Consider the following 15278-nt stretch of genomic DNA (forward strand, 5'->3'; position numbering starts at 1 on the left):
CTCCTTGCTTCTCTCCCTCCTTCCCTCCCTCCTTCCTACCCCCTTTTCTTCTCTTTCTTCTCTCCTTCCTTCCTTCCTCCTCTCCTTTCCCTTCTCTCCTTCCCCTATATTGAAATACAATTTGAAATGGGCAAATGTCCCAACCTTACCATCAGCTGGAAAAAAATAATGCAAAGTGAAGGACTCAAGATGCCCTGTGCAAATAGAATCAAGAGCCTGGATAAAGATGATGATTACAAATACCACATCATCTTTCAGGCTGATAACATTAAGCACAACTGAATTCAAGAACAAGGTTAGAAGTGAATGCATCGTGAGAGTGGAGACGATTTTAAAGTCCAAATTCAGTTGAGGAAATACTGTCAAGGCAATTAACCCCTGGGCAGTTCCAATCTCTGCTTACCAAGGAACACATCTGGAATGTTTGCAAATACATTGGATAGTTGCCAAAGAAAACGTTGCATTGGAATAATATCTTAAGGACAGTGAAAAAAGATGCAATGAAGCTAGAAGAGCATGAAGGCTTACTTAGCCTTATATATGGCAAGGCAAAGTATAACATGGCCAGTGTATCAAAGAGCTAGCAGGCAAAGCAGATAACAAGACCTGACAATGGTTAAGAGCAGGAAATGTGAAGAACAGCGTAATTCTGGCTGCACAAGATCAAGCGTTAAGAAGTGCATATGAAGGCGGAATTGAGAAGACAGTAACAGACGTCCACTTCTGCAGAGAAGCTGAATAAATAGTGGGACTATTTAGTTAGCTGTCCAAAGAAGACTGCACAGACCACAAACATAAAGGAGCATCAGTGGTCCATGGGAATATGTGCAGAAACACCATCTGCTTCAAGAAAGAATTGATAGCACCACAAAGTAGACATAGTAATGGAATATGAAGAAGCTAAAGTGTTTGAATTGAAACAGAATAGTACCTGCCACATAATACTCCAGACTTAACAATTGCTGATAAGAAAAACACAAAAGTACGGAAAAGTAGACCTGGCAGTATCTGGAGACATCGGAAGAGAAAGGGGCTGAAGAAAATCACATAATACAATGACTTGAAATAGAAGTAGAATGACTGTGAAAGGAAAGAAAAGAAAGTATCAGTAATAATAAGAGCCTTTGGTGCAATCTCAGAACATTTGGTGCATCAGTTGTGTTCTGACCCCCCCCCCCTCCTTCTCCGTCCAGGAATGAAAGCCAAAAGCCACGTAACTAAAAAGGTTTCTTTTAATCAGTCCAAGCTCTTGTTGGCTCCAAGCCCAAATAAACAAAGATAATAGCTCCGGCAGAAAGTCCTATAACTCATAACAAAATGCAAACCTGGCTTCTCTTATCTCAAACCACTTATCCAAGTTGGCTTCTCTCGGTTTGTGAACGCGAACAAGAACAATCACTAGAACAGGAACTGAACTTTGACTTCTGCAACCAGGGCGTGGCATCAGCAGTCTCTTTATACTCAGGAGAGGATCCCAATGAGTAACATCTGCTCGCAATCATCTCCTGTAAGTACTCAGTTGTTCCTTCAGTAACCTTTCGACGGGATACATCCTGCAACAACTCCCAAGTGTTTCCCTGAACACTCCCTCTGATCCAATGCTCTGCCGCCACCTGGTGGCCAACGGCTCCTGACGGGCCACAACTAGTTGACTACCATCGGCATTGACAAAATCACTATCAGTCAATTGCAAAAGGCAGCTTCTTTCTCTTTTCTCAGCCTTAGGATGAAGGAACTGGCAACTCACTTCTTACAAATGCTGCCAAGAATAATTGAAGAATGTATGTGGCATACTATTATATCTAGTTTCTATGCTTTGGGCAATAAACAAGTAAATATTTTTCATGTTGCTTTTACATGTATACTCATATACTTGTTGCACCCAAATTTGTATTTGATTTGAGAAAAGCTGCCCCAAAGAAATTTCCGCTTTCATTTTTCTGTAGGCCTAGAGGCCTCCAAGGGTGGATAGAATGGCTGCTATAACACAAGTCAGCTATGATTTTTACTTTTCATCCCAAGAAGAAAGTAGACAATATAATGAGAGAGTAGGCAAACATGGAATCTCACTTCCAGTGGGATCATTTTGTTTCCGTGTAAATTCGAACATTTGGCAGATAACACGGAATCCAGAAAAGTGCTTGCAAAAGATGGATCGATCCAAGGGCTTGGTTCGAGGGCTTCAGATAATTGTTGGTTCATATCTATTGGCCAGACAGCATATGGGATGTAGATTTTGTTTTAAGCCAGTTAATGGCAGCAGGTATGCGTCTACCTTCCCTAGAGTGAAAAAAGACCAAGATTATCTTGGCACCATTATTGGCTTTGGCAAAAAGGATTCTAGATTGTTCCTGCCAAATTCCAGAGGCTTGAAAATTACTCTCAAGATATTTAAAAGTAGAAATGGTTCTATTTTATGAGCTTCTATTTGTCATTGGAATTTATGGCAGCTAGGACTTCCCATAATTTTAGTTTGGAGTAATTAATACTAACACTTTGCTTCTTGCAGAATTCTGCTACCGCCTGCAAACTTTTCCAACCTGCGGGAGAGAATTGCTGCATCGTTGGCATACAAAACATTGCCAAGTGTCTGTTCCTGTTCCATTTCCTTAATAGCACAGAACTTTAATTCCTTTTTTTTAATTTTTGTAAAATCCGTAACTGAATTTATATAAATATTAAACAGCACAGGAGCTAAATTGCACCCCTATTTCATGCCACAGCAAATTGGAACATCTGCAGTAAGATAGCCAGCTTTGTTATACCTAGCTCGTGCTATATTTCATCTTATAGGTTGAGTAAGTAAGGAGATAAGAGTTTTCTCTCGTTCCTTTGCTGAGACAGCCTCTCCCTCCGTTATCACCTCTCCTTTTTTGCACCATATTGTATCCATACTAAAAGAGAATTTGACAACTGGACAGATTATTTGGGTATTAAAAGTTTCTTGACCATGTGGAATGGGAAAAAGGAATGATTACCCTTAAGATTAGTTGTTCTGTTTGCTTCACCTAATTAAAACAAATGAAACAGGATATTGGTATCAATACCCCCTGTGGGGAGGTAAATGACTAATGAATGTCATGTCTCTGTTTTGGGAGATTGTGTACGAGGCCTACATGATACAGGAAAGGGGTCTACATGACACAGGAAGGCCAGGTATTTGGGGATGATCGATAAGTTGGCTAAGAGTATAAAAGACTGTAAACAACTGCCCTTCGGGGTTCAGATTTTGCTTGACCAATCGCTCCTTAACTTTTGCGCAAATAAACCTCTCCCTCTGACAAAGAGCTGGTCTTGTCTCATTTTCTGCTACAATACGGGTTTCATGACCTGAATAAATAGCAATAGCAGTTTGACTTATATACCGCTTCATAGGGCTTTCAGCCCACTCTAAGCGGTTTACAGAGTCAGCATATCGCCCCCACAGTCTGGGTCCTCATTTCACCCACCTCGGAAGGATGGAAGGCTGAGTCAACCTTGAGCCGGTGAGATTTGAACCGCCGAACTGCAAATAACAGTCAGCTGAAGTGGCTGCAGTACAGCACTCTAACCACTGCGCCACCTTGGCTCTATATATAAAGATTTTGCATGAGGACAAGACTTTCTGACATTCTCATATTTCTGAACACATTCCCCAGCTTGACATGATCAGTATAATAATGGCCTTTCTGTGTCTATGAAGCACATTCTGATTTCTTTTTGGTATTCTTTTGCTTTCTCAATTACCCAACATGCATCTGAAATAATATCTTGTTTTCTTCAACCTTTTCTAAAGGCCGCTTGAATATCTGGCACGTCCTTTTCCAGGGAGGCTCTAATCTGCGCTGGATGAGCCTAAACCTTATTTTGTTAGCATGTGAAATTAAGGATATTATATGATAATTTGCTCACTCTGCTTCTTTTTTGGGTATTAGAATGTAGACTAAAGTCTTCCAGTCCACTGTGTCATTCTCCAATTTTGCTGGTGTAATGTTGGCTAGAACATTTACTGATTCTTCTTTGGATGTTGACATCTTTGCTATACAGAACTCCAGTATATTCTTTCCATCGTTGATCTTTCAATTAGTTACTATCTTTATATATTATATACTAGATGTAATATTGCTTTTTGTTTTTTCTAACCTCTCTTTGAAATTTTTGTCTTGAGATATTTCTCTTTTTTGTCTCCAGTTTCTCTTGGCAATTTTCACAGGTTTTTTTCCTGACATTTAGTTTAATTTCTTCTTTTTAAAATATTTTTTATTGGAAACCTTTTTTTAAAAAGAAATAATAAAAGTTAACATAGACTCAAGTTAGTAAAAGAAAAAGAATAAAAAGTACAAGAAAAGTAAAAAGAAAAAAGGAAAAGGAATATTTAAAAAAGTGACTTCTGATCACAAGTACAGATGTGATTCTTTACCTTTATAAGATTACATGAAAATATCTCTTCTTTTTATAACCCATTTCTTATCCATATACAAACCCATAAATCATAATATTTAGTTCTGATCTCAGCAAAAAAAATTCATAAAAAGTAACCAAAAGTTTATAGAAACATGTTTTATGTTAACCATAATCATTTTGTTTTTTGTTTCTAATTAACTTGAGCCTTAATTCCTTCAATTGTTGTCATAGGACTTGCTTTCTCTTCAGTCCCCCCCCCCCCACATCTCAACAGCAACTTCAGCTGAGGTGGCGCAGTGGTTAGGGTCCAGTACTGCAGGCCACTTCAGCTGACTGTTATCTGCAGTTCGGCGGTTCTAATCTCACCGGCTCAAGGTTGACTCAGCCTTCCATCCTTCCGAGGTGGATGAAATGAGGACCCAGACTGTGGGGGCGATATGCTGACTCTGTAAACCGCTTAGAGAGGGCTGAAAGCCCTATGAAGCGGTATATAAGTCTAACTGCTATTGCTATTAAGTGCTTAAGCAAAGCATTTTTATAAATGCAGTAAGGAGTCATTATCCAGGTCATTCTATTGGCACCACTAGAAGTGATTTTATGCCTTAAATGTCATCTCTTAAAATCTATAATTTTTTTTTTTTTTAAAAATCCAATATTTCAACGATTTATTTTCTAATATTTTTGTATCGGATGAGTATCAGGCTTTTTTCAACTTTTAATCCTGTAGATCTTCCAGGCTATTTTTTTCCTCATCCGTCATTTCCTCTTTGACTTCTTTTGGAAATAGTCTATCCATAGAAACATACCTCAATGCTGACTTGGTAGCTGCTGATTTCTGTCCCCATTCTTCAAATATTTTCCGGAGTATTTAAAATGTCAGAACATTTTTTGTCATGTTGTACCAATGCTGACGAAGGGCACGCCTTCCCCCACTTCTTCACTCCCCAGTACTTTTCATTTGGCTCAATAGGCTTAATTCTGCAAAATGGAATTAAGTGATTTCTTTCTTGGTTGCTGAAGGAGGCTGGCTTGACCTTAAGCAAGTCAAATAAGCTTTCTTTATTTCTTCATCTTTGGCAGTCTCTTTTCATAATCATCCTTAACAAATTATTTACTCTGTTTGTACAGTTCCTCTGGTTCTGGTTCTCAATGAGGTTCCAGACTTTTAAGCAATTTTTATATTCTCTTTGGGAAAAAAAGTAAATATATGCTGAGTATCGTATCGTAGACTTTGGTTGGCTTTCATCTTGTTCTTTAGCTTAATATGAAATTTGTGCTTGAACAGTCTGTGATCTTTTCCTTAGCCCCTCTTGGCCATGCCTTTGATGTTATAACTGAGCTCCTTCACCTCTTTATAGCAATAATGAAGTCAATTAGATTTCTATGTATTCCATCCAATGGTGTCCATGTGTATAGTCGCCATTTTACAAGTTTGAATAAAGGGTTAGCTTTGAAGAAATAACTGGATATTCAGAATTTGATAAGCTCGCCTTCTTCATTTCAATTCCTAAGTCATCTAATCAAGTAATGATTATGGCTTACAGCTCATGAAAACCCCAAATCTACAATCTCAGAAAATTAGAATATTGTGAAAAGGTGCAATATTCTAGGCTCAAAATGTCCCATTCTAATCAGCTAATTAAGCCATAACACCTGCAAAGGGTTCCTGAGCCTTTAAATGGTCTCTCAGTCTGGTTCAATAGGAATCCCAATCATGGGAAAGACTGCTGACCTGACAGTAGTGCAGAAAACCATCATTGACACCCTCCATAAGGAGGGAAAGCCTCAAAAGGTAATTGCAAAAGAAGTTGGATGTTCCCAAAGTGCTGTATCAAAGCACATTAATAGAAAGTTATGTGGAAGGGAAAAATGTGGAAGAAAAAGATGCACTAGCAGCAGGGATGACCGCAGCCTGGAGTGGATTGTCAGAAAAAGGCCATTCAAAAGTGTTGGAGACTTTAACAAGGAGTGGACCGAGTCAGTGCATCAAGAGCCACCACACACGGACGGATCCTGGACATGAGCTTCAAATGTCGTATTCCTCTTGTCAAGCCGCTCCTGAACAACAAACGACGTCAGAAGCGTCTTACCTGGGCTAAAGAAAAACAGACCTGGTCTGTTGCTCAGTGGTCCAAAGTCCTCTTTTCTGATGAGAGAAACTTTTGCATCTCATTTGGAAACCAAGGACCCAGAGTAGGGAGGAAGAATGGAGAGGCACACACTGCAAGAAGTCCAGTGTGAAGTTTCCACAGTCTGTGTTGGTTTGGAGAGCCATGTCATCTGCTGGTGTTGGTCCACTGTGCTTCATTAAGTCCAGGGTCAATGCAGCCATCTACCAAGAGATTTTGGAGCACTTCATGCTTCCTTCTGCAGACGAGCTTTATGGGGATGCTGACTTCATTTTCCAGCAGGACTTGACACCTGCCCACACTGCCAAAAGCACCAAAACCTGGTTCAATGACCGTGGGATTACTGTGCTTGATTGGCCAGCAAACTCGCCTGACCTGAACCTCATAGAGAATCTATGGGGCATTGCCAAGAGAAAGATGAGAGACATGGGACCGAACAATGCAGAAGATCTGAAGGCCACTATTGAAGGATCCTGGTCTTCCATAACACTGCAGCAGTGCCACAGGCTGACAGTTTCCATGCCACACCACATTGAGGCAGTAATTGCTGCAAAAAGGGGCCCAAACCAAGTACTGAGTACATATGCATGCTTATACTTTTCAGAGATCCGATATTGTTCTATGTACAATCCTTGTTTTATTGATTGCATGTAATATTCTAATTTTCTGATGTAGAGTTTTCATGAGCTTTAAGCCATAATCATCACAATTATGACAAATCACAGCTTGAACTACTTTGCTTTGCATGTAATGAGTTTATATTAATTACACCTTTTAAGTGGCATTACTGAAATAAATGAATTTTTGCACAATATTCTAATTTTTTGAGTTTCACCTGTATAGTTCTGTGGTGGCGAACCTATGGCAGGCATGCCACAGGTGGCATGTGGAGCCATATTTGCTGGCATGCCTTCTGGAGGGCTGGGGGAGGCTGTTTTCACCCTCCCCAAGCTTCAAGAAAACCTTTTATGAACTAAAATTCTCCTTTTTTTATATAATGCTTGATTTGATTGATTGGATTGTTTTTGATCTCCATTTTCTTTCTTTCTTCTTTCTTTCTTCTTTCTTTCTTCTTTCTTTCTTTCTTTCTTTCTTTCTTTCTTTCTTTCTTTCTTTCTTTCTTTCTTTCTTAAGCTTGGAACATAAAAAATATAAGAAGGATTATAAAGAGGGTTGTAACAACAAGAGGAAAAGCAGTTACACTGCCACTTAGAGGCTGGATACAGTATTTTTTCTTCTTTCTCTTTGATCACTTGAAATTCAAGGTTCTTTCAGTTTGTTTACTGACAGTGATAGTAGGAAGAGCACAAGTTGTTTATACAGGTGCCTTTTGGAAGTTCTATCACTAGCTATTGGAGGGAAGACAACATTTTGACTTGAAAGACAATAAATGAACCTGTTTGAAGTTTATTAAAATAGCCTTGAACCCTATAGTGCAGTGGTGCTCAACCTTGGGGGTCGAACGACCCTTTCACAGGGGTCGCCTAAGACCATTGGAAAACACATATTTTTGAAAAAGTACGGAAAACATAAAATTGTTTAAAAAAAAAAGAAAGACAGACTTTGGAGGCTGGGAAGGGTGAAAAAGGGCCCCAACGAACCAATCGGAAGTTCAGGAATGAACAGAGAGTGTTTGATGTATCTTTATGATTAACTTGGACCATAAATTGAATCGCACAATTGTGGAGAGTTTTCATGAGTTGTAAGCCATAATCATCACAATTTCGTTTTCTCTCTTCCATTTCAGCCTACATTTCAAATGTCTTTTTGATACAAAGAATCTAATAAATTTTAAATCTTCATTAACATATACATCTTGTATTTTACAACTGCTATATTCATCTTTATGAGTTGTTTTACAGTATACTCATTTGTTTTCTTTTGAACAGCCAAAGATAAATCTGAGAAAATATTTGCTCTGGCATTTGTTAAATTAATGCGATATGATGGAACAACTCTGAGAGATGGAGAACATGATCTTATAGTATACAAGGTATTATCTTAAATATATGCTATAACACTTTGAGGAGCCAATGATTTAAGTATTTTTTTGTTCAAAGTAATATAGAATAATAATTTTGCACATGTGATCCAATTTTGTTACCTCATCAGATCCAGGCACAAGAGTATGTATGAGAAGGAAGAGAAAAAGTTCTTTTTCATATAGGTATTTCAGTAAAAATCAGACATCTCATTAAATAATTCATGTTTTTATGATTTAAAGTTTTTGGAATGTTTTACAACTACATCCTTTTCAATAAGTGAAGAATTTTCCTTCCTTGTTCCCTCCAGACTTAGTATGTTATAATGTTGGTGATTTGCCACAGGAGTTGAAACAGTGTTAATATTGCTCTGTGTACATTTTGATCTACTTTTCAAGGCGGTGAAGGCAGTGAAGAAGGCATGCAACTAACTATGACACTGTTAAAAATAAAATAAACAGTTAAAGGAGTCTCTGTTTAAGTACAGTGAGATGTGAGTACTGTAAAAATTAATACATATTTTGTTCTGGAATAATGTTGCAGGCAGAAGCAAAGAAGCTGGAAGATTTTTCAACATATTTAAGCTTGCCCTCTACTAAACTGGAATTAGAAGAGAAAGGTCACTCCATGGCTGGCAAGGGCATGCAAAATCTTGGAAGCTGTACCATCAGTAAAGATTCATTCCAGATCTCTACTCTTGTCTGCTCAACAAAACTAACTCAAAATGGTAGGGATGATAATACAAACATTATTATTATTATTGTATACTTTATTCATTAAACATGAAACTCAGTCAACTGAACATTCAAAAATGCATGACAAATACCAGTGTTAATGGTTGATATGGTTTGCTGCCAGCGTCCTAGGTATCAACCAAGTACCTTCTTAAAATATAAGATGTTCCGGGTAGCGCAGTTTTTTGCAGTTCCGCTGGTGTTACCGCAGGAAGCTGCAATTTGTTGATGTATCTTGTAAAATTCTTAGACATGGTGCCAAGTGCCCCGATGACAATGGGCATCAGTGTTACATGCTTCATCCATAGCCATGTAGTTTCGATGGCCAGGTTGCGATATTTCATGATTTTTTTCTAGTTCTTTTTCTTCGACGCTGGCATCTCCAGGAACAGCGATATCAATAAACTGTACACTTCAGCCCTCTACAACTGTGATATCGGGTGTGTTCTGCTCCAAATGACAATCTGTTTGTATTCGAAAGTCCCACAAGATCTTCACCTTCTCATTTTCGATAACTTTTTCTACTTTATGTTCCCATGACTTTCTGGATATGGGTAAATCATATTTTTTACATAATGACCAGTGGATTAATTTAGCAACTCGGTCATGTCTAGCCTTGTAATCAGTTTGTGCGATTTTGCTGCATTCACATATTAAATGTGGAACAGTTTCGACTTTGTTATTGCAAAGTCGGCAATTTGGGTTGTCAGTGGATTTTTGTATCTTTGCTTTCATGGCATTAGTTTGTAGTGAGCAGCCAGTATTAAACCTTCTGTTTCTTTCTTGATAGTTCCCATCTTAAGCCATGTCCATGTCAAGTTGTCATCACATTTTCTTTCAATGTTTTTCAAGTGCTGTCCGTGGTTTTCCACCTATTTAATCTGTCATCCAGCTGTTTTTCCTTATATTCTGCCTTTGTTTCTGTTGTTTTTATGCTGTTCTCTGTTTTCACAGCCTGCAGCAATTTTTCTGTACTTTGGTTCACATAATCATTCAAACTTTGTTTCTCTTCTTCTACAGTTTGATGGATTTGCAATAGCCCCCTGCCCCCTATTTTTCTTGGCAGGTACAACCTGTCGATGTCACTTCGTGAATGTAAAACGTGGTACATATTCAAAAGTTTGTGTGTTTTCCGGTCCAGGTTTTCCAGTTCAGACAGAGTCCAGTTGATGATTCCAGCTGAGTAGCTTATCACTGGAACTGCCCATGTATTAATGGCTTTAATTATGTTTCCAGCATTCAGCTTTGATTTTAATATTTTGTGGACCCTCCTGATGTATTCCTTTTGCGTTGACTCTTTGACTTTTCCATTCAAGATGTTATCTGCTTCCAATATGCCTAGGTACTTGTAACCATCATCCTTTGCTAATGCTTCCACTATATTTCCATTTCCCAGTTCTATTCCTTCTGTTTTTTCTATTTTCCCTCGTTGCATGGATAATATAGCACATTTTTCAAGTCCAAAGTTAATTTTGATGTCACTGCTAAACAGTTGAACTGTGTTGAATATTGATTTAAGTTCAGTGGGGCTTTTCACATACATTTATAAGTAATTCATGTATAAGTAGATGGTTTATCTTGCCATGTTGGCTTGAGATTTGGGATCCCAGTTTTCTGTTTCATAGAATTATTGTCAGTGGAATTAATGCAATGTTGAACAGTAGTGGTGAAAGTGAATCCCCTTGGAAGATTCCTCGTCTGATGTTGACTTCACCAACGTTCTCCCCATTTGTTGTTAGACCTGTTTTCCATTTTTGCGTATTTGCTTTCAAAAATGTACAGATATTTTTGGTGATTCCAAAGTTTTCCAGAAAGGTGTTAATCCAGCTGTGAGGTAATGAGTCAAATGCCTTCTTGTAATCAATCCACGCCATATTTAAATTTGTTTTCCTTGTTTTTCATTTTTTTTAGTACCATTTTGTCTATGAGCAGCTGATCTTTTGTTCCTCTTGATTTTTTTATAATTTCCTTTTTGTTCTATTGGATACAAAATGTTTCCATCAGATGATTTGCCAGTATCCTTGTAAAAAGTTTGAACGTTGTTGGCAGACAAGTAATTGTCTGCACAGGTATAGCCCAGGTATTTATGGCTTTTATGATGTTTCCTCCACTCAATTTGGATTTTAATATCTTGCGAATTGGTCAAATGTACTTGGCTGAAGTTAACTCCTCGACTTTATTATGCATTAAGTCAGAGGCCTCTAAAATCCCCAAATACTTGTAGCCTTCTTCTGGTTTTACTGCCTTTATCATTTCTTCATTTTCAAGTTCTATTCCATCATCTTCTATGACCTTGCCTGCTTTGGTTGCGATTGTTGCACAATTGTCAATTGTTATTTTCACATCTTCCATTTTATGCACTTTAATAGAATCCTCAATCTGTTTGATCCATTTTGCATTTCTGTTGTGCTTCTTGTTGTTTTCCCACAAATAACAATAACAACAACAACAATAATAACAACAACAGCAACAATTAATATTATTGTTATTATTATTATTGTTATTATTATCACAACAACAGAATTGTATCATAGCGGCCAATTGTTTCACCGAATTTGGCATTGATTACTAGTCGGGCCCCACCCAGGGGCCTAGGACATCGTAATGTATTTTCGTAATATGCATGCAGATCCAAGCAGTGCGACTTTTTGCATTTGACTGATGGTGATTTTGTCAATTTTTAACTGTTTTAAATGTAATTCCAGTGCTTTTGGAATAGCACCCAGTGTGCCAATTACCACTGGAATTACCACTGTTGGTTTGTGCCATAATCGTTGAATTTCAATTTTTAAGTCCTGGTATTTCATGATTTTTTCATATTCCTTCTCGTCGACCCTGCTATCACCTGGTATTGCGGTGTCTATGATTATAACCTTATTTTTCTCAACCAGTGTGATGTCTGGTGTATTATGCGCCAGTATTTTGTCCGTTTGTATGCGAAAATCCCACAAGATCTTGACCATCTGGTTTTCGGTGACTTTTTCAGGCTTATGTTCCCACCAATTTGTTGCTGTTTTAATATTATAATTTTTGCACAAATTATTATTATTGTTATTGTTATTATTTTATTAAAAATAATTTTGGACTTGCGTCATACCTGACCATTAGTAATGCTGGTAGACTAAGTGAAGAACTACATTTAACGCAAATACCAATGAACAGAAGCGGAAAATGATGGAGGTTAGGTGTCATCTGTAGCTTCACAAATAAAACAAATATGAATACATTGTGTTAGAAATGCCAGAGTTTCGGTATCCCCACATCTACAAGGAAAATAGAAGAAAAACGTGACTATTCATATTTTGCTCTATAAAACACATGTGAGTTTTCTTGTTTTGAAGATCTCATGTATGCTGCTGTTTAAACAATTTATCAGTAATTTCCCATAAAATTATGAAGCCATTAATCATAAAAAAATCATATCTTAGAAATTCTGAGTTCTCTTACTTTTATGTAGCTTTAGAAAACTTATATTATTTCCATGGCCAAATCTATTTTTGTCAGATTTTAGGTTAAATTGACTGGATGTATGGTTTGTTATCGGGAAGCAGTAGGGATGGGAAATTTCAAGTTCACAGCAGAGATGCAGCTCACGGCATTTCTAGCCTGCCAGTTTCACACTCTTTTCACAAGCCTCGCAGTGTCTTCCCAGCTCTCAGCAAGAGCTAAAGCAACAGCTGCTTGCACACGAAGAGTTTTTCTCCCCCTCTCTTTTCTGTAAAAAGGGGGATATCGAGGGCTGTCTATAGTTTATGTTGGACAGAGTTTTCAGCTCTTTCTAAAATCTGTCATCTAAGATTGTCCATTGATGTAATTCAGCCTTCGGAACACACTAACATTCCGAATTAAGGTTCAATCCTAATGTATCCATAGGACCAACTGGAAATTGTTAGATAAAATATCAGGTTTTCTACTCCTACTTGGCACATGCCTCTTGAGGAGTGATATAGGTCAATAAAGATGGAAGGATAGTGGAGAAATGTTATACACCTGAAATGTCCCAAATATCACAGTGCATTTCTTTCAGCCCCATATTAGTGACACTGTAGATGATTTCTTCCTTGGTGATAATTCACCCCCATAATTATTTTTTGAATGTTATTCATTATTTTATTTTCTCCTGGCTTGTTGAGTTCATTATAGAAAACAAATCTGAAGGAACACATTTCTTAAGAGATAATGAATTAAGGAGGTGGAGTAAAATAAGTCCTGTTTCCTCTCTGATAAACTTGAAATAACATCATAGAAACAGGAAAATCTGGGGGGAAATCCATTAAAAATCATTTTAATAAATTAGGAAATGGTTTTAAGTTGTTCAATATAACAAGTATTTAGAAATGGATATGTAATGTTATTGCCTGGACAAATTGAATACTTGAGTAATGGAAGGAGGAAGGCATTTCATATTGGAACATCTTTTTTGAAACTGATCTTAATATCTGCTATCTATATCTACATTAAATTTGAAAGTTTTTTTTTAAAAAAATCATCTACAGAATGATTTGGAGGAAATGCAAATCTGAACTAAATTATAGCTTTGTAATTTCTCAGTGTACTAAAGCTGATAATAACTGTAGTGATATTGCCTTTATTGGTAGACAAAATCATATTGATTTTAGAGAACTATTTTTTCTTGATGTTTTAAATTGTGTGCTAAAATTGTTTTTAAGGTTTTTTTTTAGTTCCTCTGAAACAGGATATAAAGTAAAGGAATTACCAGTAAATCATTAGATTATGAACTGCCTTTATTTAAATTATCTCATTATCTATTATCTCATTTATCTAAATTATCTCATTTATCTATGAAGTTGGCTTGCAGGAATTCAAAACATGGGAAATGGCCTGCTTGCATGTTTTCTTCTGTTCCAGAAGAGATGGATGATATAGATGATTTCTGTATTCATATACAGTATGTGTTATATACATCTAAAATCTGACAACTAGACTTAATAGTCCTTGGGCTACATCTGGTTCTTTATAAGAGATTTTTTTTGGCCAAAAATACTTATTCTACCCAATGATAACATGCTGAAATGTATTTTGAAGAGTTCCTTTAACATTCTGCAGCAGATGTGTGGAATGGCATGGGAGAAGATTGTATCCCTTTCTGTCAGTCAATAAACATTATTAGATTCAGATTAACATATGTAAGATAGCAGCTGGTAGGACTTGTTCCAGTCTTTTTCTGCTGTTGTATTTTATGTATGATAGGATTATTCAACTTTTCTCCCTCCTTTTTAGTGGATTTACTGGGGCTTTTGAAGTGGCGATCCAACACAAATATACTGCAACAGAATTTAAGGCAACTGATGAAAGTTGATGGAGGTGAAGTTGTTAAAGTAAGAAATTGTTTTGCTTGGTGGGGGCAATCGGCAAGGAATATTAATATGGAAGGAGGAGCATTTTTTATTTTTTTATAGCATGAAAATATCCTGCTTCTTGTTGCTAGTAAAATGAAATATCCTACAGGTGGTCTTTGACTAGATTCACCAGTCTCAGAGGCTCCTTCCATCTCTGCAATTCTACAAGTATGTATATTCAGTCACACAGGGAAGTTTACGACCTGTCATCATTCATTCAGCAACCGTGTTAAGGTACGATGGTGCTGAATAAATGGTGGTTATGACTCATCCTCAGAATTTTAGCCGTCCCAGCAACCCAATGATCACTTAATTGCAATCTGGATCCTTGGCAACTGCTTCACACTTACGACTGATTGTAGCATTCCACGGCCACCTTACAATCATTTGCAACCTTTTCTGCCTGCTTCTTCAGTTGGGAAACTGGCAGGCAAGGTTGCAAGTCTCCCCCACCTGTGCATGCTCATGTCAGTCCGTCATACACCCCCCCCCCGACCATTGCCACACCTCTTGTACACCCCCTCATATCTTCCCTGAACTGTGTGTGCCACATTCTCACACCTTATAAACCCTGCTATTGAGATGCAAGTTATTGAATCCTTGGTGGAACATTGCCAATACCTCATTTAATATGATAAAAATAGCACAAGTAAAGAAGATACTATTAAGAGCAGAATGTAAGAAATCATA

At 37.4% G+C, this 15278-nt stretch overlaps 1 protein-coding gene across 3 annotated transcripts in view; it reads left to right on the forward strand.

Annotated features, from left to right (window-relative positions):
- The window catches only part of DOCK1 (dedicator of cytokinesis 1), a 457702-nt gene that overhangs the window by 103434 nt on the left and 338990 nt on the right, over window positions 1-15278 (forward strand). For all 3 annotated transcript variants that reach the window (XM_087725976.1, XM_087725977.1, XM_087725978.1), the window contains exons 17-19: window positions 8402-8505; window positions 9038-9221; window positions 14470-14567. In XM_087725976.1, the coding sequence (XP_087582102.1) occupies window positions 8402-8505; window positions 9038-9221; window positions 14470-14567 (386 nt within the window). The remainder of the gene's footprint in view (window positions 1-8401; window positions 8506-9037; window positions 9222-14469; window positions 14568-15278) is intronic.

Source organism: Thamnophis sirtalis, unplaced genomic scaffold (assembly GCF_051295495.1).
Source record: "Thamnophis sirtalis isolate CommonGarterSnake01/CBP01778 unplaced genomic scaffold, rThaSir2_p1.2 scaffold_11, whole genome shotgun sequence".
NCBI classification, from domain to species: domain Eukaryota; kingdom Metazoa; phylum Chordata; class Lepidosauria; order Squamata; family Natricidae; genus Thamnophis; species Thamnophis sirtalis.